The 27,842-nt window shown below is 38.6% G+C and overlaps 1 protein-coding gene across 3 annotated transcripts in view; it reads left to right on the top strand.

Moving 5' to 3' along the window:
• The first annotated feature begins 336 nt into the window (after nucleotides 1-336).
• The window catches only part of xrn2 (5'-3' exoribonuclease 2), a 43,911-nt gene continuing 16,405 nt past the window's right edge, over nucleotides 337-27,842 (top strand). For 2 of the 3 annotated variants that reach the window (XM_084378349.1, XM_084378351.1), the window contains exons 1-27: nucleotides 905-1,124; nucleotides 1,765-1,892; nucleotides 2,300-2,411; nucleotides 2,568-2,679; nucleotides 3,474-3,532; nucleotides 3,807-3,896; nucleotides 4,107-4,179; nucleotides 4,544-4,594; nucleotides 4,717-4,874; nucleotides 5,166-5,240; nucleotides 5,506-5,639; nucleotides 6,261-6,318; nucleotides 6,429-6,536; nucleotides 6,928-6,972; nucleotides 7,144-7,290; nucleotides 8,244-8,288; nucleotides 10,187-10,281; nucleotides 13,591-13,726; nucleotides 18,716-18,823; nucleotides 19,523-19,612; nucleotides 19,704-19,776; nucleotides 20,297-20,380; nucleotides 21,039-21,136; nucleotides 23,116-23,195; nucleotides 23,352-23,408; nucleotides 25,454-25,522; nucleotides 27,362-27,490. In XM_084378349.1, coding sequence (XP_084234475.1) covers nucleotides 1,050-1,124; nucleotides 1,765-1,892; nucleotides 2,300-2,411; nucleotides 2,568-2,679; nucleotides 3,474-3,532; nucleotides 3,807-3,896; nucleotides 4,107-4,179; nucleotides 4,544-4,594; nucleotides 4,717-4,874; nucleotides 5,166-5,240; nucleotides 5,506-5,639; nucleotides 6,261-6,318; nucleotides 6,429-6,536; nucleotides 6,928-6,972; nucleotides 7,144-7,290; nucleotides 8,244-8,288; nucleotides 10,187-10,281; nucleotides 13,591-13,726; nucleotides 18,716-18,823; nucleotides 19,523-19,612; nucleotides 19,704-19,776; nucleotides 20,297-20,380; nucleotides 21,039-21,136; nucleotides 23,116-23,195; nucleotides 23,352-23,408; nucleotides 25,454-25,522; nucleotides 27,362-27,490 — 2,489 coding nt within the window. In that variant the 5' untranslated portion in view covers nucleotides 905-1,049. Of the gene's footprint in view, nucleotides 424-904; nucleotides 1,125-1,764; nucleotides 1,893-2,299; nucleotides 2,412-2,567; nucleotides 2,680-3,473; nucleotides 3,533-3,806; nucleotides 3,897-4,106; nucleotides 4,180-4,543; nucleotides 4,595-4,716; nucleotides 4,875-5,165; nucleotides 5,241-5,505; nucleotides 5,640-6,260; nucleotides 6,319-6,428; nucleotides 6,537-6,927; nucleotides 6,973-7,143; nucleotides 7,291-8,243; nucleotides 8,289-10,186; nucleotides 10,282-13,590; nucleotides 13,727-18,715; nucleotides 18,824-19,522; nucleotides 19,613-19,703; nucleotides 19,777-20,296; nucleotides 20,381-21,038; nucleotides 21,137-23,115; nucleotides 23,196-23,351; nucleotides 23,409-25,453; nucleotides 25,523-27,361; nucleotides 27,491-27,842 lie in introns of those variants that run through there. The other variant, XM_084378350.1, reaches the window with a different exon arrangement.

Below are 27,842 nucleotides of genomic sequence, written 5' to 3'. Positions count from 1 at the left end.
GAGTTGTCTGTTTCCACTTTAAGTTAAGTTGCTAGTTAAACCTTATATCATCGACAGTAAACAGTTCTCAGAATGTTAGCAACATATTGGCCTCAGACAGCTAACAAGCTGTACTAGCTAGTTTTGATAGAAATAAAATGATCACAGGGAAATTTATAAATCAATGATCACAAAACAGCTGCAATAAAAGATCATTTAGATGATGAATAAAAGGTTCCTGTCAATATAAAGTAAACGTGATCTAACAATAACAGTTCAACTTGAGCTGTGTCAGTAACACATGGTTGCTACCAGCAACGTTAACGGACACCAACTGGTAGTGACAGAACAATAATATCCTTGTGGTGTGCTTGAGTTTTGCCTTTTGTTTTTTGTAGTCTTTTCTCCACTAGGTCTCTATGGAGAGGAGGTCATGTGACTCAGGTCTGTTTGAACACATCTGAACTTACTCAACATCCTCTCTGACCCATGTTCTTCACATAGGCTACATTTACAGTCTATGTAGGCTAGATTTGTCAACCCAATTGTCCACACTGTAAATTTACTACAGCCCTATTTCTTCCATTTTCTCCCGTTGAAGAAGTTTTTGGAGGATTTTTTTCCATACTTAATTGAGGTTCTGAGGGTTATGTATGCTGTACAGATTGTGGCCCTTAAGACAAATTTGAGATAATGGGTTTCATGACTTCATAAAACTGCACTTAGCCCTAGCAGAAGGGGAAAAAAATCAAATGCATGACATTTTAATCAAAACAAAAAAAACCAAAATGAGCAAAATAAGCTTAATTCTTCTCAGGAAATAATAACACCGCTCCCTGCAGTGCCGATTAAGGCCACTGATGTCGCTGTGAGCCCACATGACTCTCCGGAATGATCCGGAAATACATGATATGAACCGGAAAAAGTACACAATGTTCATGGTCAACAGCATGTAGCAGAGCTGTTGGACTCATTCTGGACAAGTTGCGTGTTTTAAATAAGCTATTTTAACTGTTTGATACGAGCTCGTATTTTTTATAAGCTGACAGAGAAGCGATTCTTCACCGGAGATGGGAGTCCCGGCGTTTTTCCGATGGCTGAGCCGAAAATATCCGTCAATCATTGTGCATTGTCTTGAGGAGAAGGTAAGTGGATAGCATGTTAGCTAGCAACCGAGTCAGTTTGCATGTCGCATTTACGGGAAGATTTAACGGTCGATAACCTCCTTTAAACTAAACATTTACCGACTGCAAGCAATTGTGAAGCTTCGCGACCATCAATGTGTCCTCGCTGTATTGTTTTGTGTTTTGAAGGTTTCGGTTCGTCAGACAGCAGTTGACAAAACACGACACACGGGGGAAGTTTGTGCGGGGATGTAAACAAAACTGCGTAGTTGTTTGTCCTTAACTTCAGACTGCCATAAAGACTATTTCAACATACAGCCTAGCACTATTTGACACCCTAATCGACCTTTATTGGTTAGTTAAGATGTAAAACCTCTATGCTGTCTGAAAATATTGACCGCCTATCTGTGATAACTTGTATTACTTCTGCACTGAGTTTGGTGGATGAAATTGTAGATTTTGAGGCTTTCCCGCCTCAGCTAACACTTTAAAAACACACTATTGAAACATTAACATACTATCATTTATGGGAAATACAGATGATTCGCCGTGTTTTTTTAACAGTTATGTGTTTAATGAGTGGGTCAGAAATAGTTGTTAGGGTTAAGTCCGGGATGTCTTCAGTCAAAGTGATTTGTTTGTTCTTGTTTTATCTTCACAGGGTAAAGAGTGTAATGGTGTCCGTGTTCCTGTTGATACAACCAAACCAAATCCCAACGAGGTAGAATTTGACAATTTGTACTTGGACATGAACGGGATCATTCACCCTTGTACACATCCAGAAGACAAGTAAGAACTAGCTTTTGTGCATTTTAAGACTTTGTTTTTGTTCTAACATGACTACATTTTATGTTTGGAAGTTATGTCACTGATGACCTCTTTTTTCTGTTGATGTCAAGGTTTGGTTTTAATTTTTTACTCCACAACCCAAGCTATTCCGTTTACTCTCACAGAGAAGGAAATAACTCAGAAAATATTAATTTTAAAAAGTAGTTTTCGAGAAGAAATTGAAACTCAGAATTTTGATATTTACAATATCAATGAGGTAATAAAAAAATTGTTTTTTTCCGTAACTGAATAAACAAGCTGTTCTCAGTGGGAAAGAGTTTGAAACTAGAAAAGTGGCAGGGTCAGCCAAATATAAACAAAATAATACAAGAGTAGTAACCTCACACTCTGATCTCTGCTGTCCACAGACCTGCTCCCAAAAATGAAGATGAGATGATGGTCGCCATTTTTGAGTACATCGACCGTCTCTTCAATATTGTGCGACCCAGGAGAGTTCTCTACATGGCTATCGATGGAGTGGTGAGTAACTCTCAGTGACGGGAACCTGCAGCCAGAGAAGCCAAGTTGCATTTCTGCCAGAGAATCAAATATTTACTGGTAGTGTAGTTACCTGTTTGGCTGGTTTGACTGGTTTGACTGCACATTAAAAATAACATTGTGTTTAACTATGACCAGGCTCCACGGGCCAAAATGAACCAGCAGCGCTCTCGGCGGTTTCGTGCCTCAAAAGAAGGAGTGGAGTTGACGGAGGAGAAGCATCGCATCAGGGAGGAGATCATCGAGAGAGGTGTTTGATACTTTTAAATCCCTACACTCCTGGATGATAAATAAATAAAGGGAATATATGATGAATGTGACATCCTGCACATTGCACGGAACATCACTAAACATTTTCCACCTGATCGTGTTTTCTCTGAACTCTGGGAAGGAAAATACTGATGACTTAAAAGAGCTGAAGTTAAGTAAGTTTGGTGCTCTTTGAGAGCTTTTATGCAAAGTTGTAGAGACAAATCCAGACAAAATACACCTGGCAAGCTACTTTTTTATACAGTAAATTACAGTTATTAAGAGGAGCATCACCACTGTCCCATTGAGTGTCTTTGTGCAGTGGTATTAACTCCTCCACAGTTGTACCTGTACCAGTTTCATGTACCTGAAGCATTGTATCCACTTATCTGAGAGAGGAAACACTCTCTCCACCCCTCAACCCTCCTAACCCAGGACAGCGACATACTAATTTTACTGCAAAATTTGCTTAAATTGGCTGAAGATATTCAGTTAACTGTCAAAGAGGAGGAAAGAAACCAGAAAATACTCAGATTTAAGAAGCTGGAATCAGATCACTTTGACTTTTTTTCTTAAAATGTACTCAAGGTTATTAACCATCCAAATAGTTTGTGAATAATTTAATAGGGGACAATTAATTGATGCACTGTTGTTGACAACTCACTCTGGATTTGTAAAAGAATTATTCATGTTTAACAGCAGTCGTGTTGTTTATTGGTAGATGTTTCACCGTCTTTTTTTTTTAAATACCCTTCATGCTCAGTGTAAACTTACATGTTATGTTATCCTCTACAGGAGGTTATCTTCCACCTGATGAGATTAAAGAGAGGTTCGACAGCAACTGTATCACACCGGTGAGTGGGATAAGTACTACATTCAGTTTTTTTTTTAAAGTGAAATCCATCAGTCTGTTTTTGCTAGATCATATTGACTTATTTGATGGCTACTTGTCACTTAATGTTAATGTTATATTGAGTTAATTTAAAGTTTTTGTTTTATGATGTAAACTCACTTGCAATAAAGGGCACCTGTTCGTCAATGTGTTTTGTTTACCGGAGTGTAAATAAAAGTTGTTTAAATATTCACTTATAACAGCAGAATTACAAATTTGATTTCTTATGTCTCCAGGGAACCGAGTTTATGGACAACTTGGCAAAGTGTCTTCGGTACTACGTCGCAGACAGACTCAGCAATGATCCAGGATGGAGCAATGTCACTGTAAGTGTAACTTTACTACTCAGGCTTTCAAATACTGCCAGAAATGTTAGCAGCTGTTTCGACAAAACAAATGATGAATAAATATAAAACATGAAGATCAAACATGAAATACGAATGTTTTCTCCTCTTGGCTGTTGATGTTGTACCCTGGTGGTGTGTTTTATGTGAACCGTGTTCACAAACCTTTAACCTTTACTGACTGTTATCCAGGTCTTCCTGTCTGATGCCAGTGTTCCCGGGGAAGGCGAACACAAGATTATGGACTTCATCAGGAGACAGAGAGGTACAGCTGCCCAACACCTGTTGCAATACAAAGGATTACATTAAAGCATATATACAGTATAGGATACATCATGAACAACAGAAGTGATAATATTCAAAAGATCATAAAACACAGCCTTACAAGCCAATAGAAATGTATCCATGTGCACAAAAACATTTGAAGTAGGCTCATATAAAGCACATAAAACAAATCAATATCGTACATAATTTCCAGGCTGAATTCAGTCACACTTGACTGATAATCATAGAAAGGTGAAAGTGTTGTTGAGTAGCATCATCAAAAATATACTGACGTGAACACAAGTCAAGTCTGAATCTCTTGCGCAGACATGTTGTTGACTCACCTTTGTTATTCGCTTTGGCAGCTCAACCCAACCACGACCCCAACACACACCACTGCCTGTGTGGAGCTGATGGTAAGCCTTAAAATCCACCTTCTGAAGAATAAGTTTCATTAAAATACACATTAAGTAACTGATAGTTATCAGCCATCTTGTTTATCTTTTTAAAATAACATTTTTTCTTTCTGCGTGGTCAGCTGACCTGATCATGCTGGGCCTGGCCACCCATGAGCCAAACTTCACCATCATCAGAGAGGAGTTCAAACCCAACAAGCCCCGCCCCTGCGCACTCTGCGGACAAGTCGGTCACGAAATCAAAGATTGTCAGGGGACGGCCAGAGAGAAACAGGGAGAGGTGAGTTCTGTTCGTGCTAGTTTTAAGTCAAAATCTTTAATTATATAATATATAAAAATATGTGACATGGATGGTGTTTTTTTTGATAGCAGAATCTTTGTCCAGATACGGAACTCAGGTTAAAAATAGCATATTTTAAACTGTAGTTGATCAATGAGAGTGTTTCGATGAGCAAAATTTAGCAGAGGAGAATTTCTGTAATCAGAGCTTGGTACCTCCTTCTCTTTCTTTTGTCTTAATCTGATGTGAATTTTATAATATTTGTTTTTATACATTTGTCTTCTCTTTCAGCATGATCAGTTTGCAGACTCGATGCCAGTGTCTGAACAGGAGTTCATATTCATCAGGCTCTGTGTGCTGCGGGAGGTATGTTTGTCATATTTTTTAGCCTATACAGCTCAAAAAATTTAGAGGTAGCCCTATTGCATCCACTTAATGACCATAGTACGGAGTATTTCAGACATGACTCATCTGATTGAATGATGCCTGTCATTACTCTATGAAGACATTTTTTATTTCTCGCAGGTTGTGTCTTTGAATGTGTTTGAACTAACAATGAAAAGAGCAAACTTTGGCCTCAAAAATAAAAGCATCTACTGTCCCTCCATTTATTTATTTATTTTTTCTTCAGTACCTCGCCAGAGAGCTGACCATGGCCAGTCTGCCGTTTCCCTTTGATTTTGAGAGAAGCATTGACGACTGGGTCTTCATGTGTTTCTTTGTTGGAAATGATTTCCTGCCACACCTGCCGTCCTTAGAAATTAGGTGAGCTCCGGGACCCCTTTTTCATTCTTAAATCTTCTTTGAATATAAGTGGAAATTGTACATGTTGGACCAAGAAACAACACTCAGTTATTTAAATGAAAGACCTTAATCAGCACTTTGGTCTTAAAAATAAATAATAGAATAGATATACAGGATTTTTTAATGTTTCCTTTCTGTCAACTAAATTATTCTGGTGTTACTCCAGAAGCTGACCCAGACGTGGGCGAGACTTCTTCTTTCTTTAAGCTTCACAAAACCAGGGTTAATTGCAGGACAGTTGCATTGTGTTGCTTTAAATTGCGCAGGTGTTGAAGACAGCCTGATTATTCACTTTCACATTGATCGTAATCCTGCATGCGCTTCACTATAACCTCCAACACTGGCGGAGAAGCTCAGACTTCTATTGTTGTGTTGTACTGTTCTTCTGTAGTGTTTCTTATTTGTATGAGGGTAAAATAGAGCTCAAAATGTTACTTGGTTACCTGCCAGCATGGCTAAAAGGCCAGCCAAGTTTCCTGATAAATCAGTGTTTGGTGTCAGCTTAATGTCCTGTCCTGATTCTCATTTAAATTTACACTGATTAACTCGTCTTTAATTATTCACTGGTGTTGTTTTGTACAGAGAGGGAGCAATAGATCGACTGGTCAACATCTACAAAGATGTTGTGCACAAAACTGGGGTGAGTATAATCACAAATTTGTACCATATAGTGTTTTCAGTTGTGGATTATTTTTTCTTTAGAGAATCTTGGACTGTGCTGTGAATAAACCGACCTGTGTTTGTCTGTAGGGCTACCTGACAGAGAATGGCTTTGTTGAGTTGGAGCGAGTCGAGATGATAATGCAGGCAGTTGGTGTGGCTGAGGACAATATCTTCAAGAAACGCAAAGAGGATGATGTGAGAATTTCACACAGCAATCATAAAAGTTTTAGTTTATAGAAAGGCCTTCAGGAGTGTTGGAAACCAAAATACCAACATTTGTCTTAAATTTCTTGTTAATTATTCTCAGATACTTCCTGTTTAGTGAAGGTCTTGTAGGGACTCTGGTGTGAACACAACAGTTAACATTTAAGTTTAACTTTCAGTTTATATTTCTCAAAATAAGGTAGTGGGGAAAAGCATCGTACTGGTTTTGGTACTCAAGGTCAAATGATACCCAGCTATCAGAGACAGAAACTGAAACACTTAGCTACAGCCAGACAACTTTACAACAGTGCCATTATTTCTGCTCTAACCTTGCTTCAATTCTTTCAGTGACTGATGAGGCTTCACATTTTCTTTCTTTTAGGAAGGTTTTAAGAGAAGAATGAAGGAGAAAAAAAAGAGGATGAAGGTGAGTAAAGAAGGTGGATGATGATGATTTTGTTGATGAGTTTTTTTTAAACACAGGCTTCTTAAGAACTGGGATGAAAAAAATGTGTGTATATAAGGGATGTTATTGTTTATACAGTATGAATAATTCTCAAAGGGGTGACAGTTGTTTTTTTCCCCTGTGTTATCGCAGATGGATCAGCAGCGGGGCCCCGCCTACATGACTACGGGCCAGTTTGCCCCTCATGCCCTTGGGAGAAGAGACCGACCTGACGCAGTCCAGAACGCTCGGCACCAGGCCTACGACATGAGGATGCAGTCCAGGGAGCAACACAACAAGGTACGACAGGTCGTTCATGTTTATTACGGTGTTTCTTTGTAGCTCTGGAACTCAAGCTCCAGGTCTGAACAACATTGGGTTTGCTCAAGAAGTCAGAGTAAAAATTTGTATTCTTTGTTGTCATAGTCACAGTTTTCTAAGAGCTACCACACAGATTGTGGCCTGTTCTTCAGTGTGTGTGTCAATAAATCACAATCTAGATGTCACAGCTAGGGATGGGACAAAAGTTTTTATGGCGGGCCGCAATAAGGAACACTCAGAATAAGATGATTGCCCTGAATTTTCATTATTGAACAATAATGAATCCAGATTGTCTTGAAAAAGCTGTCTAGCTGTCTCGCTGACAGTCTGTTGGTTTCCTGATTTATTTTGAACCGCCTAAGCCCATCACCATGGCTAAAGGCTCAGTTTACACATTGTAATCCCCACAAAAACAAGTTAAATTGGATGTGTGTAAATACTACTGATTCTAAACTAAAGAACAACAGGGAGTTGAGGCTGCCTCCATTTATTTTGTGCAGGAAGACGTTATTATTTATGATTACTTATTTAAGATTCTTTGATTAATTTCCACTACAGAAAGTGTAGTGTCTCTGTGATGCAATAAGATTGTTTATTTCCTAACAAAATGCTAGATTCCAGAGATTCCAGTTTGTTTTAGTGAAAATAAGTTTTATGTTTAGATTTTAAGAACATTTTGATGATTATTGGGATCAGTATTGTAAATAGCAATTATGTTAGAGGATAAATATGACATGAAATTTTCATATCGTGCTCAGTTACAACAGCCTTCTTGCCAGTCACATATTGTGATATTTTGAGTGATATGATTTTATTGTTACTCCTCTTCAGATCCAGTCAGGAAGTGGAGGAAATGTTTGAGTGTACCGTGGTGATGAATTATCGTTGTAGCAGTGCGGTCACAAAGTGCTGTTTTTCTCTTTATTCTGCAGGATGCTGCTCAGTCCCTGAAAGCCATGATAAGGAACGGTGGCAATGTAAGTTCATGGTGAACTGGAAAGTGTACACACGCACAAAAACATTGTTTTTTAAAACTTTTTTGAAGATTATCATTCCTGAAAACAGAATGCAGGCACCTGCAAACGAACTGTTTACAGACAACAGTTTTACGAAGTGTTACTGAACTCCTGTAGCAATATCCTTTAATACAATCATGTGTTTGACAAAATGGTGAAACTCGCCCCTATTTCCCAATGTTTTGTTGCCCCTATCCCAACTGGTTTGAAGCGTGTTGCTACCATCAAATTAACAACAATCATTTATTTACAAAAATCAACGAAGTTAATGAGGTAGACATTAAGTTGCATTGTGGGTAATGAAGGCCACCGGTTTTAAAAAGGAAGAAGAACGTGTGGAATAAAAAGGGGATACCTCTGGTTCCCCTGTATTGATTTTGATCATTTGTTTTTTGACTGTCCATAATGAGTCCAAGAGAGTTATAGAAGTTTAATGCTGTTGTGGGCTGCTTTTTAAAACCTGGCGCATATAATATCCACAATGCAAATGACCACTGAGTGACATCCTTGAAGGTAATTTAAACTACTTCTTTTCACATGTGCAGTAGTACTCCTCAAGACCTGTTTTCAATTGATCACAAATGATCACTTTTTGTTTTATTATTGTTTCACACCATGTCCCGACTTATTTGGAATTGGTTATATTTTGTTCTGCATCTAAAGTTGTGAGTTGGAGTTGGACTTAACTATGAACAAATGGTTGACTAGAGATCCACTTTTAACATTTGAAGTGCCAATTGGCTGGTGCATGGAGAATGCAGTGTAAAAAAAATGTTCTTTATGATCACCCGGTAGTAATCTAAAAATCCTTGATCAGTACAGCATGTTCAAAATCAGAAGTATTTAATTCTTCAGCAGCTAAAAGTTTATCAGCATCCTTGAAAATGTCCTTTTACTTGTTAAAATTTCATGCCGCCAGTCGTTTCAAAACGGTGGTACCTTTTCTTCTGGGAGAGTTGGATTGTCGCTGAACAGCAGTCTGTTTGAATGTGGGCGCTGTATTTTGGTTCAGCTCATGGTCGTGCTTCTATTTAACATGTCTGTTAAGCTGTTAAATTTCCTGCCCGTGTAAAGCGTTAAATGTATCGGCCAACAATAGTCAGCCATACATTTGCACATGAATGAAAAGAGCACAAAGGCTTCAGGAAGATGGGAAGGCTAAGTAGCTAAGGTAGTGTTTTTTTTTGGAGGGGGGGGTTCTTTCCAAAACCACCTTCTTTCAATTGTAAAAAAAACCCCACAAACTTACAGCTGCTGTAGCAGCCAGCAAATGACTCCTTATCAGTAAAAATATATTTCAACTGCCCTTTCTGAATGAGATTGCAACAAACACCACTGTTGAATACAATACTTTTAATTGATGCTACAATGAACATAACATCATACGTTGTCTTTATCTGTATGGCATAAATATGTATAAATACATGATATCTGAAATTAAGAATATTTTATACATATTTATACACATGTATAAAATATTCTTAATTTCAGATATCATTATTGATTATGTCTCTAGAGAATATAATGCGATCTTTATTAGTTAGGTAAAAGACAACAAATAAAAAATTATTAGGTTTGAAAATAAAACGGTCAACAACTAATATTTTAAGTCACTTTTTGAGCAAAAATGCGTAACACCTTAATTCCATCTTCTCAAATGTGATCATTTAATGCTTTTCTTTGCCTTACGTGTTGCTGATCGATCACTTGGTAATGTCAAGTCATCTTTAGCTTCCATTGAATACACTGATAGAAAATTAAAATGTACAAGTTTATGGTTCATTTTCTATGTTGAATGTCTTCTGATAGTGCTTTCTGTCTTTTATTTTTTCCCACTGGTTTTTTGTCGCCCTGGCCAGTCGTCTGCAGGGACCAGTGACAGCGCAGACAGCAGGGGGGTGAAGAGGAAAGCTGAGGACAGTGACAGCGAGCCAGAGCCTGAAGACAACGTCAGGTAAACCTGCATAAGCTGGGTGGGCTGGGTCTAAGCGGAGGGTGGGCTTAGGGCAGCAGTGTGAACACATTTTGTGTTTAGACTTACAGTGAATAATGTTGACTGTATAAAATAGTCGACAGAGCCACTGTGACGTCACCTAGGGCTAGGCAATACATGATACTCTGTTGTTTTTGTAATATGAGACATCTGACATTTCTGAAACTGTCATATCATGATAAGAGGTGTTGTCTTTACCTGGTTTTAAAGTCTGCATTACTGTAAAATGATGGAATTTTCTGAACCTACCAGAGTACTACCTGTTTTGATACTTGCATTCACCCACTTGGTGATTATATCCACATTACTCAAAATAATTGATCATAAATCTCATTGTGCTAATGTTTTGTGAAAGTACCAATATAGTCACAATATTAATATCAAGACATTTGGTCAAAAATATTGTAATTTGACGCTCAATCCTGGCATTTATTAAGTGCTTTTGAGGACATTTCAAATACAGAGATACATGTTGTTTGTCACGATACAGCCTGAAAATGCAGTAATATTATTTGAAGGTCATACTGCCTAGTCCTAATGCCACCAAAATGGTTCTGAAGAGCCCAAATAAAGCCCAATTTGGATCATACAGGTGGTCGCCATCTTGGCACTTACTGACTTCGGCAAACTCTCGGCTATTCAAAAATGGGGAAAGAGGTTGAGTTTGGGTGGAGCTGAGCAAGCTTTTGTACAAGACTTACAGTATATTGCAGTTGATTTCAGCACTTCCTTGGCATTTTATAGCATGTGAGAGCGAGGATAAATTCATTTTTCAATCCCAACAGTTTAAACTCTGTGCTGTCCTCGACTCCTGGTGTTGGTCCCTCCAGAAGCTTACGGCTCTGCCCTTAAAACTGGCCACGCCCCTAATTATGCATAACTTTATGCCTTGAAGGTGCGCTATGTATTTTTGGGGGGAAAAATTTAATCGTAAGAGAAAAATCTTGACTGACTGTTTTTTTTGGGTGGGGTTTATGCGTGAACAAACTATTTATTTACATGACTGAATAAACAGACTGACCGTAAAGGACAACACAATTTCAGTCTGTTTTACATTGTTTATATGTGGCGGACCCTGCCACCTTTCTAGCTTCAAACAGTGTTCTGGGGACTTTATTTTCCTCTGAGAACAGCTTGTTTATTCAGTTATGGAAAAGTATTATTGCCTCATTAATATTGTAAATATTAAAATTCTGAGTTTGAATTTCTGCCCCAAAACTTCATAGTGCCCCTTTTAATATAATTTAAACAATAGTTATGTGAAAATTCAAGCGTCGTACAGTTGTGATGAAGGGATAAATTGGGTATAGAGACCAAAATCGTTTCTTGTACCAGTCTGTAAACACGCTTTCTTTCCGTTGTAAAGTTGAAGTTTCAGGTGAATCATAGCGATTGCGGTATTACATGTCCTCTGACTTCTTTTTCCAAATATCACATAATCTCATTGACTAGAGGATCTGCGCTAAGTGAACAAACCTAATAGAGTGATGTAGCCAACAAGATGGCTGTGCTGATTGGATGATTGGATCGAGGCTCTTCCTTGGATGATAATGTCTTTTGTGCCAGCCTACCGGACAGTCTGCATGTAGTTAATAAAATGGCTTTCAAATACTTCTTTACAGAGCAGCTCCAGTCAGTGAAGATGGTGTTAACAAACACAACTGGAGAGATGGACTCATTAATGCCACAGAGCTGCAGCACAAGCTGTTTAACCCTCTGCCGCCTCCCTAACACATACATACACACACACAGACTCATACACACACTCATCCCTCTGCTGAACAGCTCCTACCTCCTTCTGCATGTCATTAATATGGAAAGCAGGAATATTCGAGTAAATTCCTCTGTGACGCACTCGTCAAAGCTGCTAAATCCATCGGGCTAAATTGGTATTCATGGAGGCTTTCCTCTTAGGACTCGGCGCTCCCTGTGGGCCGCTCCGAGAATCCACGGCACAGATGCTGGACAGACTTGATTATGTGTGCAGAATGGCATCGCCGCCCCAAATCTACCAAGAAGTCAAAGCCATTAAACTATTCCAGCAGCAGTGAGGAAGTTAATGCAGTTTTTCAGCCTATAGATGAGCAGAGCAGCATCCTCAAAACAGCGATTTTAATAAGCAAATGTATCGTTAAGGAACATTTACACTACAAACATCTGACCCCATTACATACACTCATGTTCAACAGCAGAATCAATTTACATTTCAAGGTCACAAACAGTGTTGGTAATGAAAAAATATTTATTTTAAAGCCACAGCGTCCAGACAGTTGATCCCCAAAAGAGTTGAACAATATGACCGTAAATACTGTATGTGCTTGGACAATTACAGAGCATTTCGGTATCAGAGAATGTTTGTGAACTTACAACTGAGGAAGCATTGGTTGAGGTTGTCACCAGCGGTGTTTTCTGTCCGGTAGGGATCCCACGGTGAGGAACTTTTCCCCCAGTTAATAAACTTGGTGTTATGATTACAGCAGACATTTTACATGAAAAGATATCTGTTAATGCTGAATGAGTGCTTATTTTGATCATTAATGTACACCTTTAGATCTTCCTCTGTCTTTAAATAAAACTAATGCTGAGAAAGTTGGTTCATTCAGTTTTTAGTCATCAGGTCTCTCAACCATTCCTCTTCAGCTGTAGCTGTACAAGCCAGTTGTAATGTCACCTGTTGTTTCCCTGCTTCGACTGTTGCATTCCAACCTGGTCGGCGGGCTGCTCATGCTTCTCCAGGCAGAGTGCCTGTCCGCTCTCTCTAGCCCAGAGACACAGCTGTGAACCAAAGGCATCGGTGTGTAAAAGGGCAAAGTACAGGTGGCAATTTGCTCACCACCGCCAGTGCACATGTATAAATGCGTAGGTTACGGCGAAGGCTCTGCGTAGAGCCTATGTGTGACCCTAAATCACCATTACCACGTACCATATAACACCAACTACTGTTGCAAGACAACTGTGTTTTTCTAAGTATAAAATAATTGTTGCTGGGTCTTGAAGCTGTAGGCATTAAAGGTCATATTTGTAAGAAATTATGATTTTGAGTCTTATTCCCAAACCGTCAAATACTGATACTTTGTGATTGTAGGTCAGGTCAGCCACCATCCTAAAGTATCAGTATTTGACACAGACAGTGTGCGCTCTAATGAGCTTTAATGACTTGCCAAGTTTTTTTATTATTCCAGTATTGTGTATTTTTGAGGGAAAGTGCTTCCATGTTAGGAATAGTTTTGATCACTTAAGGTTAACCGTGTGTGTGTGTGTGTGTTGCAGGTTGTGGGAGGAGGGCTGGAAGCAGAGATACTACAAGACCAAGTTTGACGTGGATGTGTCAGATGAGGATTTCAGGCAGAAGGTGGTTAAGTCGTACGTGGAGGGTCTCTGCTGGGTGCTGCGCTACTATTACCAGGTAACACTGAAATCACTGTCATGTCTATTACATTTACTGTAAAAAAAGTGTTGTGACATGAGCTGGACAGAGTTTAATCCCAAGTTTGCCTATTCTGCTGAGACATGTTTTCAGCCAAGTGGGGCCTAAAAGATGGTTTGACACCATTGAATATGAATGTTACGTTGGCATTGGCTTCCAATGATTTTTATAAAATGGTCTGCATTTCTATAGCGCTTTTCCAGTCCTCTCGGACAGCTCAAAGCGCTTTACAATACATGCCACATTCACCCATTCACCCACACATTCATACACTGATGCCGGAGGCTGCCATGCAAGGCGACAACTGCTCATCAGGAGCTCATCAGGATCATCAGGAGCAATTAGGGGTACAGTATCTTGCTCAAGGATACATGGACATGTAACTGGGGGGAGCAGGGATTTGAACCAGTGACCTTCCGATCACTAGACGACCCGCTCTACCTCCTGAGCTACAGCCGCCCGTCACCTTTCATGTAGCTTCACAATCAGACCATGTCTGCACAATAATAGTTCAGCTGTATTTAGCCTTCCCTAACAGAGCAAGCACCACACATTTCATGAAGTTTCTCACTCCTTTTCCTGAGTTACAGATCCAAATGCTGTGAAGGTCCCAAAATAATTCTGGGAAGATTAAGAGTCTTGATAAACTTAAAAGCTAGGGGGTTCTCCCCTCCAGCATTAGTGTCTCAAAATATCAACAGATTCTTTTTTTCTGGAAGCTAACTCTATAATTATATTTTTACAAGGGCAAGACCTAATGATTTCGATATTCATTTGATGGCTAGGTATTTTTCAATGTATGGATTCAGGTATTCACATTTTTACTTTGTTTTCATTTTTTTGCAAAATTTAGGCAATCAATAAAGGCGAACTACAGCAAAAGCTGTTATTTAACCTTGTTTAACCAAACCGCTCAGGATTACAAACATGCGAAAACCTCACCAAACCTTTCAGAAAATGTATTTTTATTCAATGAAAGGTAACAATAGAAACATCAATACAGCAGAATCCTTAAAAAATGAATGCCTTTAGTTAAACAAAGACATGCGTTGCAAAGCTATGCAGTCCATTTTGATTGAGAACAGAGGAATGTCTGGCTAAGGCCTTTTGGATTCATCCTCCTCATTCTGTCCTCTCCTTCTTCATCCGAAACTTCCAATATTCACTGTCGATTATTACTGAAGCTCAAAAAAGGGTATTCGGGACGGCCCTACTTTTTACACAGAGACTGCCCAGTATTGCCCAGCGAAGACCCTTCTTTATGCCTACTGTTTTCTTACACTGTAGAAAACAATGGCAGTATAATGCCACCCGAGTATCGGATTTTGTAAAGCATGCCAGCATTGCAAGATGCGTGACGTAACATCACAAATCGCCTCAGTATAACGAACTGATGTAAGAAGAAAAAGACTAAAAGCTGTAATGAAAAGATGACACATTTATGTACATGTATTCCAGTTGGTAGTGTAATTAGAAAAATAGAACTAACCCAGCTGCAGTGAAAAAAATACATCTTTGTCTCTTATTTTTAACCAAATACAGTTTTGACCTCAGATCAGACTTGATTCAGTCTGAATAAAAGACATCTCTGGCGACCAGAGATTTTAACAGAGCGACAGGTTTTCTGTTGAAAGTCAAGAACTCCTTACTGTGGAGTGTCTCAACAAACAAACCTCCAAGCAGCCGTCTCTGATTTCTGCACTTATTGTTTGCAGTGTGATTATGCACTAAATCATTTTATTGTTGTAAAATATTGATCTTTATCTTGAAATGAAATAATCAGCTGTGGGCCCTCTTCAGAAGAGCCGGGGCGTCTCGGGCTGAGCCGGGGGGATTTGTCCGGGCTGATTGTGACGAGTGTATATTCACACTCTGTGGTGACTCCACATGCTCGCCAATCCAAAGCCCGTCTCAGGGGGCTGTTCTGGATGAATTCATTAACGGGCCCTCGGCGGACGGGGACGTGTCTTCGCTCTGCTGCCACACATTCACGGTTCTGTCCGCTGTCGCAGAGTTATGATCAAGCACACCTCGCCAAATGATCAGGGAAGGAAGCTCTCAGTTTATACAAAACACAAAAGATTCACACTTTGTTCGGTATCACAGTTTTTCAGTTGTTGGTTTGTCACCCCCCGATGGAGACATTTTCCATGCTGACAGTCTATTTGGGATTGTTCACCCCAAAGTTTTTTTGTTTCATTTATTTTTTTCTTCCAAAAATCGAGAGTAGATGGCCCACCTTTGTCTTGAATTCATTCATGTTCACCCATGTTGGACCCAAATTAGAACAGTTTTCAACAAATACATTTATTTTCTGATTAATCTCAATTTTAATTGAAATGATCCAATATATCCAATATTGAATCCTAAATCCAAAAATCAACCTTTGTGTCTCTGAATATATGTATGTGTGGGCTGTGGTTCTTTGTTACAGTTTGGTTTGATTTGATTTTCTTGGTTCAATACTTTATTACAGTGAAATGTGTTTGAAAGTTGATTATTACAGTAGGTCAACCTATTTAAAACCATTACTGTCTAATACAAAACCCATGAAATAAACCTTTCATTGTAAAGTTTGTTTTTTTGTTGATGTTTAGGGCTGCAATTAACAATTATCATTATTGACTCAGCCGATTGACCATCACAGAAGACGAGGAAAAGCAGCAAATCTTACTTAAACGATCTTAATTATCAAAATAGTAGACAAGTGTCCCTTTAACTTAATTTTTTTCAGCTCTGTGTTTATGATATTGGAATAGATTTACTTTATGCTCATTGATTTAAATGTGGTGTACAAAACATTAGAAACACCTCGGCTGGATTTCTTTCATGACTTTTGTATCAGACTGAATCGTTTTCAGCTCCTTGTACCTAATACTAAGGTTGTAACTAACTCTTTCATTTGCGGTCAAAGCAATTTCATGAACAAAAGAAACAACAGTGTGAATATTAAAGAATTGAAACTATTTGAAACAAGTTGAATCAGAACTTCTTGGATCAAAGCTGAATAGAATCAAGAGATCAGTGCCAAACCAGAGCAGTCTTCTCTCTTCTTCTTAAATGACAACGTAGATGCTATTTAATTATAATAAATTATGTAGCTAAGGGCATTTTGTTTTTTCATTTATCAAGATTAAAGTCTGTAAGACTTTTTTTTTTTTATTTAACAAATGTCCACAAAATTGTACTGACGTACAGACAGATGTAATGAGTTTTATTTAAATTTAACTTTGGTTAGTTTTTACTGCTAAATTAATCAGTCAGAACGCTTTTTAAATCAAATTTAATGCTTTTATATCATTGATAGTGACTGATGCTGAAATTATTTGTTAATTTCACGAAGGACTTAAAATCACCAGCTATGTATGTAATAGTCCATTGTATATCAAACAATTGCTTTTTCTAGTTTCTCACAAGAATTTTCTGGGTTTTTTTGCCTTCTTTTATATTGTTGTAATTGGCATAAAGAGTTGAATATCTTTGGAGTTCTGACATTTGTTTAGCCATTACCCTCCTATTCTATGACAGTCAGATTAATTGATTATAAAATCCTAGTTAGTTGCAGGCATACATTTGGCAACAGAAGTGTATTAAAACACAATATGATTGAATCATAAAGGTAAGATTACACTGAAAGACGGGAGATTACATGAGCTGGCAGCTTTTTTCCCTCCTGTTATGAAACCGTAAATGTATTTTCTGTAGTCGTGGTCTTTGACCCGCCGGCTGCAGTCACAAATGAATTTCTCCTCGAGACAAAACATTCGGTCATATTAACATAAATGATTTGTGCGATTATTTGAATGTGGAGATTGGTGCCTCTTCTACCTTTTATTATGGTAAAGTCCCATATTATCATTTGAATGACCATCTTTAATAATAGAGTGGTGAGGTTCGCTGAGATGTGAGGATTGGTGGATTTATCAGAGGGCCTTGTTTTCTCAGAGGTGGATTGTGGGAAGTGAAGGTCGTTCTTTGGACTGAGGCGTGTTTGTTCAGGAAGGATAAGTCGTCCAAATACTGGATCCTGCAGGATTAGACAGGTTTTTTTGTATTTCTCTTCTTCTATGCTCCTGCATAAACATTCAAAAACACAGAGCTGAGGAAGGGAATTATTTGTGAGATGTAAGAGCCTCTCAGCAGGTGTTGGGGAATATTTTGTCCCCAGATGCTCCAGGGTTCACGGTACAGTCTGTCTTTACAAGGACTGGATTGGTTTTTGCTTCATTGTAGTTAAAGCAACAAAAATCCGCCCTCAGTCACCATCGACACAGAAGTTTAAAGCAACAACAGACGGAAATGTAATTTTGGAGTTGGAACCGTCAAGCAGGCAGTTTAGACTGTTTCACATATACAGAATTCAGGCTTGTGAAGGTTTTTAAATGTCAGCTCAGCCACATTAGTCTGATCAGATTGGATCTTAATCTTTATGCTGCAGTGGAACTTCAGTGGAAAAAGGGCAAAGAAAAGCTTCTCTCTTTCCATTTCCTCATCGTCTTTAAGTGTTGTTTTTTTTCTGATCCTGTTCGCATGTTAGTCAGGAGATAAATGAAAATGTAATGAGCAGATGCATTAAATCGAACAGAAAATGATGGTGTATGCCTCAATGAAAACTGAGTTGAAACACACAGGCGCTAAGCCCTTTTATTAAAGGCGTTTTATTTTTTGCAAAATGGGAGTTCTTAGTGTTTCTTCTGTTTGTCTGACCACTCTATTTTTTTGGTTTCAGAAAATGAATCAGCACATTGATAATTGATCAGTAATCACTTATAAGGTCTACAACTGCCAAACATTCGCTGCTTCTGGCTTCGTAAAATGTGTGGATTTGATATTTTTCTGTTTCATATCATTATTGATTAAATATTCTTGTATTTTTGATAAAACAAATGATTTGGAGGCGTCTTTTCAGGCGCTAGAGAATTTTAATTGACTTTTAACGTCAGTGATTGTTTCTGTGTTGATTTGCAGGGCTGTGCCTCCTGGAAGTGGTACTTCCCGTTCCACTACGCCCCGTTCGCCTCCGACTTCAAAGACATCAAAGAGATGTTCACAGAGTTCGAGATGGGGACCAAACCGGTAAGAATAACCTTCTCCTCTTCTTTTGTCATTTCCGGTCTACTGTCTCATCTCATCACCGCGATCACACTCAAACAAGCGCAAGCATGTTCAATGTGTTGCTCCATTCAAATGCCCGTAAACTTGAGGTTGTTTTGCCAGCCACACATCCGTTTCAGAATTTTTACAATAATGAGATAAACAGGTGAAGATGTAGAGCATTTTTCATGTTGATACGGACTATTCAAGATGAAGTTTTTGATAACAAACTAATTATGTGCTGGACCTCATGATCTCGTAAGCCTTTAATTTTAAGTTGTATGTAATGAAGATGAAATGAGCACTAAAGTTAAACAAGAATGAAAACATTGTCACATCACAACAAAGGTTAGCTGTTGTCTAAAATGGAATATGAATTAATAAATGTTGGTGAATTGAAGCCCCACTACCTACCCTAAATTTGAGGAATCCGCATTACAATGGAATTAATTAAAAACTGACAAGATCACTCAATTTTGGATTGAATTTCTTTCAAAGACAATGGGAAAGGAACCAATCGCCTTTATGTAGCCAGATTATTCTTTTAAAAACGTGCATATACTTGCTTTTTTGCTGTAAAAAAAAAAAAAAAAAAAAGGTATAAGGTATAATGTCCTGCTGAGTAAGTTAACTACCAGTCAATAGTATGTAATCTTACTTGTGTGTGGTTGTTGTGTGTAGTTCAAGCCACTGGAGCAGCTGATGGGCGTTTTTCCTGCTGCCAGCGGCAACTTTCTGCCCGAGACGTGGCGAAGCCTCATGAGCAGTCCGGTAAGAGTTGAGAATGAGGGACAAAGAGATCAGGAGATTGACTCATCTTTTTAGGGATCTCCTCATCTTATTTTAAATACTTCCTTCACAGGATTCTTCCATCATTGACTTCTACCCCGATGACTTTGCCATTGATCTCAACGGCAAGAAATACGCCTGGCAGGGTGAGTCACTTTCCCAAGTCAATTACCCAACAGAGGATGGAGATGTTTTTGACAGTGTTGTTCCAGCAGTTTTATATCATATCATGAATACACCCTTTGAGTTTTCAGTAAGTAATTCTCTCACAGGCTTGTTTTTCAGTGCTGGACTAGTCTTACCAAGTATTCCTGTCTGGACCGAACTTTGCTTTCCAAAGTTAGGGAATACAGTAAAGTCTTTTGGAGTCGAGGGGAAACCTTATTTACGGCTGTATTATTGCCATCTTTACAGACGAACAAAAGTAAAAAAGTACTTTTTTGTTTCGAATCCAATGAACAACATTTTTTGCATCAACTTTCCTCATGACCTTATGTACATTTATGTACTTGTGTTGTGCAGGGAACAAACATTACCTGAGGTTAAATTTCAAATCAAACTCTCAATGTTTTTTTTTTTTTTTTTTTTAAGTGAACGTAAACTACATGACGTATAAAGTCTTTTTGACTTCAGTTAATCTGTATATGTGTTTTTTTTGTTTTGAAGGAGTGGCCTTGCTGCCTTTTGTGGATGAACGTCGGCTTAGGGCGGCGCTTGCTGATGTCTACCCCGACCTCACATCTGAGGAAGGTGAGAAAATCCCCACAATATAAAACTCGAGGTTTCTTTTGTAATTATATATTATATTATGTATTTATATAGTAGACAAGTCTTTAAAGAATCAGAACATATCTGTACACTTGTGACTCATAACTAGAAGTAGAAAAGCTACATCTCAAATTCTTCTATCGTTATTATTATTATTATGGTCAAATACTGTAACAACACTTTTTTTTTACAGATCATAAAGGAAAAGATCTTTCTGTGGGTGTTTTTTTGTAAAGTTTGTACATTTTTAATGGGGCAAACTCAAGACTGCTAATGACGGCCATTAAAAAGACTTTGATTATACCAGCTGCTGTGTTCAAGAAAACAATTCTCTTATCTGGAAACTACAATTTGTTTAACATTAGACATTTTTTTTCTTTCTGTTTTTCTGATGTAATCATCATCCAAATGTCACACAGCTTAATGTTGGTACCTCATTCTTTCTTCTCTCCTCCTGACGTTAATAGTCTGTTGTGTGGCTGTTTGTTTTTCAGTCTTTTCCTTTTCATCAGCCCTCTCATCTCCTCACCTCTCTTCTCTTCCCCACTACCATCCAGTCCATAAAGTCAGAGCTCCAGTCTCTCACTCACTTGCTGGTTTTCCCCCTCTGACCACAGCTGCTGTCTGTTCTCTGTTGCAGAGAAAAGAAACAGCCTGGGGAGCGACGTGGTGTTTATTGGGAAGTCTCACCCACTCTTCGACTTCGTCCACGAACTCTACCGTGCAGAATCTCTCGAGGTAACAAGACCCAGCACTCCAGTCACATGAGATCCAGTTCAAAACAAACTGGTAGCTAAATAGCAGTAAATGTGTGTTTTTAAAATAAAACAAAAATTCTCACTGCTTAGAGTTGTTTAGCTGTCTGTGTTTGGCAAACAACCAGTGCACTTTTAGACTAGAAGCAACAAAGGGATTGATGGGAAATGCAACAATAAAGCAGTTAGTTTCTCAGTTGCGCTGTTTCATCGCTTTAAAAGTTATGTTAAATATGTCTGCTGAGGTCTAATGCATCATTCAGCTGACACCCTTCAATCTGCACACAGTCAGCTGCTCTGTCAGTTTAACACGTGCCTGTAATAATAGTCATTTTCTGTGGATCAAACTTTCACATCCAGTAAAAGATCTTGCTGCATCATTCTACTGCAGATGTGTGTGTAGCTGTGCAGGTGTCGTCTGAGTTGGATTTAGTCCTGTTGATTATGCATTTGTTTACCAAAGCAATTGTGGGTAAATACTGGGTAAATACTTTTGAATGAGCAAGTCTGAACAGCGTGAAGCAATGCATGTAAAACTGCCGACATTAAGAAGGACTGATCAGGTTTGGACACACTTGCACTCAAGTACTAGTGATGTGTCTCTTTTAGAGTCTTACTAGTAGAGCTGAACATTTAAATTTCGTCCTGATGGTGGTTACTAGAAATTGGCTCATGACAGGATGAGTTCAGGAGTCTCACAACCTCCGGAAAGAAACTGCTATGTATACAGGTGGTATGGCAGCAGATAGTTCTGTATCACTTGCCAGAAAGCAGCAGGGTGAAGAGACTGCACACAGTCCTGAGGATACTAAAAGACAACACCTACTCCATCCAGACACCTCACCAATAAAACTGATGCCCTGTAGATTGGAACCAATGGAGTTTGGACTTAACGCAAGATTATAGATATCTTCTTTGCAAAGACATGTTGTACAAGTTCATCCTTTTGGGAATCTTAATTTGAATTTCATGGCAACATACAGTATTTTTCCTTGATGCTACCAGGACATAAATGCCTTCAAGTAATTCTCTGATACAGATTATTTTTTAAGATTAAATGAATTGTCATCATACAACACAAGATTTTACAACAAAACTCCAGAAAACACAAAATACAGAACATAACTATATAGAAATAACTGATAATAATAACATACTAATGTATCTCTTGCCAGATGGAAGCAGTCTTTTAGTATGCTTTTGGGCTCCGTGCAGACATCTCACTTCACTGATGTCACTGATGCTCTGTAGATGGTACCAGTGATATTCTGGGCGGTTTTAATCACCTGCTGTAGAGCCTTCCTGTCTTGGGCTGTGCATGAACCATGCCAGTTTGTGATGTTTCCAGTCAGGATGCTTTCTATTGCTCCTCTGTAAAAGTTGACCAGAATTTGAGGAGTAGACTTTACAGCTTACTCTTTCTTGAGGAGATCAAACGGAGCAGAAAATGTGTTTAGCTCATCTGGCAACCTGAGCTCACACATGATGGGGGCGCTCCTGCCTCTTTCGCCTGTGACGTTTTGGATCTCCTGCCACATAATGTTAGTGTTGAGGTCTCTGCCGAGGTCTCTGTTTTGCTTCCTTGATACCGACTTTAGTGTGAAGCTCATCAGGAAATCTGAACTCGCAGATGATGTTAGCGCTCCTGCTTTTTTAGCCTGTGATATTTAGGATCTCCTGCCACATATCTTTAGTGTTACTGGTTTTGAGGTCTCTCCAGTCTCTGCTTTGCCACCTTGATACCAGCTTTCAGTCTTGTTCTTGCGGTCTACCTTCATCTGATCCAAAAAGTGCCTCTTATTTTATTTTTATTTTTTTATTTTTTTATTCAATCATCTAATATGGAGAGAGGATAAATAATGTAGAGCATTTTTACAAATAGGACTGGATAGTCCTCTGCTGAGCAAATGCTGTTGCTCTGTGGCAGCTGCTTGATACAGACTCTACTTTTATCTCCTTCAGGGCACTGAGATCCCTGCAGAGCTCTGCCATGGAATCCAAGGTACATTAAATCTTGATGACGACCCTATTCTACCAGATAAGTAAGGAACGCCTGCTTTATTCAAACTTTTGTGCACTTTGTCTCATGCTATGTTTTTAACAAACACTTCATCCTACTGAAGGGAGAGCCGGTCCAGTGTGACGAGTCTGACCTGCTTATTTTCTAACTGTTTTTCTTTTTTACATTTATCCTTCAGGCCAGTGATGTCACCAATCCCAATGCTGCGTGACATTTCACAGAATAATTCGATCGGGTAAGAACCATCCATCATCAACATTAACTGTCTGAAAACAGAGAATAAATACTAAGAGTAGAACATTTTGGCACATAAACATAAATTGATAACATTTTTCAAAGGTTTGGTGGTCATGTTGGTTTGTTGTAGTGATACTGAAGCAGCTCAACAGTATGGCTCCTCTTTATTTATCCATACCGTTTACTAAAAGTCCTGCTGCTTTTCTTTCAAACGCTTGTACTTGAACTCTGGCTCTGCATATCCTTGTCTGACTGGAATAAAGAGACTGATGTCAGTTATGAGAGGAGGTGGACACAATAAAAGAAACAACTGTAAATTTAACACATTCGAGCAAAGAAGTCATGTTGCAAATCCTTTCTTTGTGAAGCTTTTAATTAGGGTTGCAACAAGTCATGATCGCTTCATCTATTCATCCTTTACTTATTTATATAAGTGTTTAATCGTTGAATGTCTGCAAAGAGCTTCTTTGACACCTCTTCTTTGTTTTTCTGACCAGCCGTTTGAAACCCGCTATTCAGATTACAAATGTATATAAAAATTAGAGAAAAGCAGCAAATCCTCTAAATTGAGTAGCCTGAACCAGACGATATTTGCCATTTTTGTTTGAGAAATAACTGAAATTATGAGCAAAATTGTTGGCAATAAGTTTCCCACTATCAGCTGATCTTAATATTAATTCATTATTTGACTATGTAAAGGGACAATTCACGCTGACATCTAAAATGCATATTTTTCGCCTTACCTGTAGTGCTATTTATCAATCTACATTGATTCCTCCTTGCTCAAAACGCCCAAAAAACATTTTAAAAGAAAACTCAAAAGCAATTTTTCTTTACAGAAATCATGACCCAGTTACTCAAGTTAATCCACAGCCCTTGTTGTGAGCAGTTTCATGTAGGAACTATTTTCTTTCCACCGAACTACACCCGCCAGTTGTATCGCCGTTCTGAAGGAAGCGTGCATCTACTCACGGACGAGAGGATTGCTAACTAAGCTTGCTCACATTACAACACAGTCAAGGAGGCTGACATCCTTCACCATCACCACAACTTTGCACAGTGATACATTTGGCAGGTGTAGTTTGGTAAAAATAAAATGGTTCCTCCATGAAACTACCCACAATAAGGTCTGTGGGTTATCTTGAATAACTGGGTCATGACTTCTGGAAAGAGAGGTTGAGTTTTCAAAATGTTTTTTTTTTCTATTGGCGCTTTGAGCACTAGAAGCCATGTGCCATCTAGTTCCATTAAAAGACATCTCTATGGCTGATATCTCTTAAACAGCCAAGATAGAAAGACTTGGCACTAAAGGTTAGAGGAAAAATATTTATTTTTTGATTTCGGGGTGAACTGTCCCTTTTTAAAATGACCTGTTCTGCTGTCGTTTTTTATCCATCTCCGTTGCCCTTTCTCTGCTGTTATATTGAATTTTATTATATGGTCATATGTTCCTGTTATTTTGTCCACCTGCAGTTTCACACTTTTATCAAAACAGATTTTGATTAATGTTGTGCTTCAAAGCCTTAACACAAAGAGAAGAAAGAAAATAAATTAAATAAACATAACAAACCTTCACATGGAGTTTAAAATGATAGTGACAGACTCACATCTGACGGGTAACAATACATAGTATTCTGTGTACATGAACACATACATATACACAAACAATCTTAGACATTTCTTTTCTGTATATTTTATCTATCAGTGGATTCACACATCAATACATGTGCACCACAGCTTATTTACAGACACGTTGCAGCATTGAGTCGTTTGTATCTCTACACCCACCTGTCATTAGAATAATATGAGTGTGCAGCCATTCTCCGAGGCTGAAAAGACATTTAGCAACATGTGGCAAATGACAGGGTGAAGTAGACGAGGCAGGTTGAGAAGGAAAATGATAACACTTCATCACAGATATCCTGAGTTTGTCATGTTTCATGTCGAGGATTATTCTGAGTCGAAGGGGACATTTTCCTTTTAAAAATGTGAGCTAATGGAACCATTTGTGTCCTATTGAAATGATTTTCTTCTGCTTTCCAGAGTAAAGTTCAAGGATCCGTACTATGCAGAGGGCTTTGTGTTCAAGGCGGTCCTCCTATCTGGAGCCAAGTGAGGGTTTTTCTTTGTTAAACTGTATTTATCTTAGAAATGTTTGGCCAAACATTCTAGCCTCATTCTTTTCAGGTGTGGATAACAGTGTTTTTCATTTTGCACTTCTCATTAAAGGCTGCTGATGTTCTATATTTATGTTATTTCCAACTATCCTACTCCGTTTGTGGCTCACAGCTCAAAGCCCATATATTCTTATTGAAGACAGAAATCTTAAGTAACTCTTGTAACTCTTTAATAACTTTAAAAACTCACTGTAGTTTCTATCAAACAACAGGAGGAAATAGTGCTTTTGTCTGGGACTATTTTCAGCAGCAGATTAAATCACATCTGGTGCTCTAGTGAGTATTTGTGGCAGCAGGACAGCATGTGTCAAAATAAGACGATGTATCTTATTTTTACACACAGTACTTGTCAATAGATAGATTCATTGTTGGTTCGGGTCTTTGCAACAAGAAAAATAAAGACTATCACCAGACTTACCCTTTCAAACAAAGTCACAACAATCACAAAACTTTACTGGCAGCTCCTAACGCTCAGGAGACAAAACAGCAGACTGACATTTGAAGGGCCAAAATCAAACCCCTATTGTATTGTCAAGCTGTAAAATGGTCCAAAGTTCCCAAATTCCCTGTGTAAAGTGACCACCATTCTCCGATTATGAAACCAAGATTATGCCACACATTTGAAGGCATTTTACCTCCCAAAGTTACATTTTATCTTTTTTTAGATTTAATTTACATTTGTTTCCTCTAGCACCATCTGCCGGGCCAAATTGAAACCTATTGCGGTCCAACTGTGGCCCGTAACCCCCACTTTGGGTCAGCCCTGGTCATAAGACTTATGACCAAAAGATAAAATGGCATTAATGATCCATGTCCAGGCTCTCAAGGTGGTTTGAAAAAATGTAAAAAGCCCTTATTTTTAAGGGCTGGACACATTAAAAGTAAACTAACACGTGTCTGCTTTAGAGCCCATATTGGTAAGCCGAGTTTATTGACCAATATTGGCCTGACAGTAAAATTCATTGTTTAGCTGTAAATTATCCAGCCTCCATTACCGACATATCTTTTGTTTGTTTGACGAGGGATCATTGCAAAAAAAATGTATTTCTTGTTTATATTCTTTGTTTGTCAGTATATTAGTATTTTAACCATATCAGTATCTGCCCCAAAATTCAAGTATCAGTCTGGCTATAGTCGGTTCACACCCTCTTCAGGTTGTGATAACAAAATGTTGTCTATCAAAAGGGATGAGCCCACAGGGATGTCTTCAAAATGCTCATTTTGTTTGATCTTTCCCCAACGTACAGTCTTTAGTTTAAAATGATAGGATACACAAAAGTACAGCAACACCTGATATGTATGGGGCAGTGATTTATTAAACTAACCAAACTGCAACCCAGAATAATAAGCTACTAAGCGTAAAATGAGAAGTCAGGTTATGAATTCGCATGGACTCTGATCTCAGGGAGGAAAGTCCTGTGTTTGACCCATTTAAGGCTAATTTATGCTCAACGTTAGACGTGCAGTCTTCTGTCCGTACTCGGCACATCTTCTGAAAGCTTACAGATAGAGAATATGGGAATTAAATGGTAGTTGGATGGTGGCGAATGAAAAGTGGAAGTCCATGCAAGACTGATTTGGCTCAGAGCAGCGCCCTCTAGTGGTTGTATTTCTTATCAGCGCCGACGTGAAGGACGCGTAGACATATGTGGGCAGTGATGCCGATTATATTGTTTGAAACGGACATATCTACTTTCGTAGACAATGGGAGCGTAAATGAGCCTTCATTTAACATCTTCCTTAGTGCATCTTTGACTGTTGGGTGTTTTTTCAGGCTTCCCGATAAGGTTCTGAAACCAGAGGATTACGAGAGGGGGAACAGGGGTCCATGGAGACCCCAGCTGGGCTTCAACCCAAACAGGCAGCAGGCTCACCTGGACCAGTCGGGCTTCCGGGCTCTGGGGTAAGTTTCTCTGCTACCTTTCAAATCTGTACAGCTACAGGGTGTGATGAAGCTCTTCTGCTATGAAATTATACATTTTATAAACATTACTAACTTTTTCTCTGTGAGAAGGATAAATGAAATTAAAGAAGGAAGTGAGACAAAATGAAAATTACGCAAAATGGTATTTTTCTAACAGTCAGGTACTGAAAACACAATAGATTTGCTCAATTCAAATGCAGACAGATGGATATTTGAATTGATATTTTTGTGTCACAGAAAACATATTCACAAAAGGTTACTCCTTTGTCATCCACATTTGAAATGAGACCCATGTTATAAGTCTAATGAAATCCACCCTAATAAACACAGT

Source organism: Pagrus pagrus (assembly GCF_965226575.1).
Source record: "Pagrus pagrus genome assembly, chromosome: 16".
Classification (NCBI taxonomy): domain Eukaryota; kingdom Metazoa; phylum Chordata; class Actinopteri; order Spariformes; family Sparidae; genus Pagrus; species Pagrus pagrus.
Note: the sequence above shows the minus strand (reverse complement) of the source record. Positions and strands in the feature narration are given on the sequence as shown.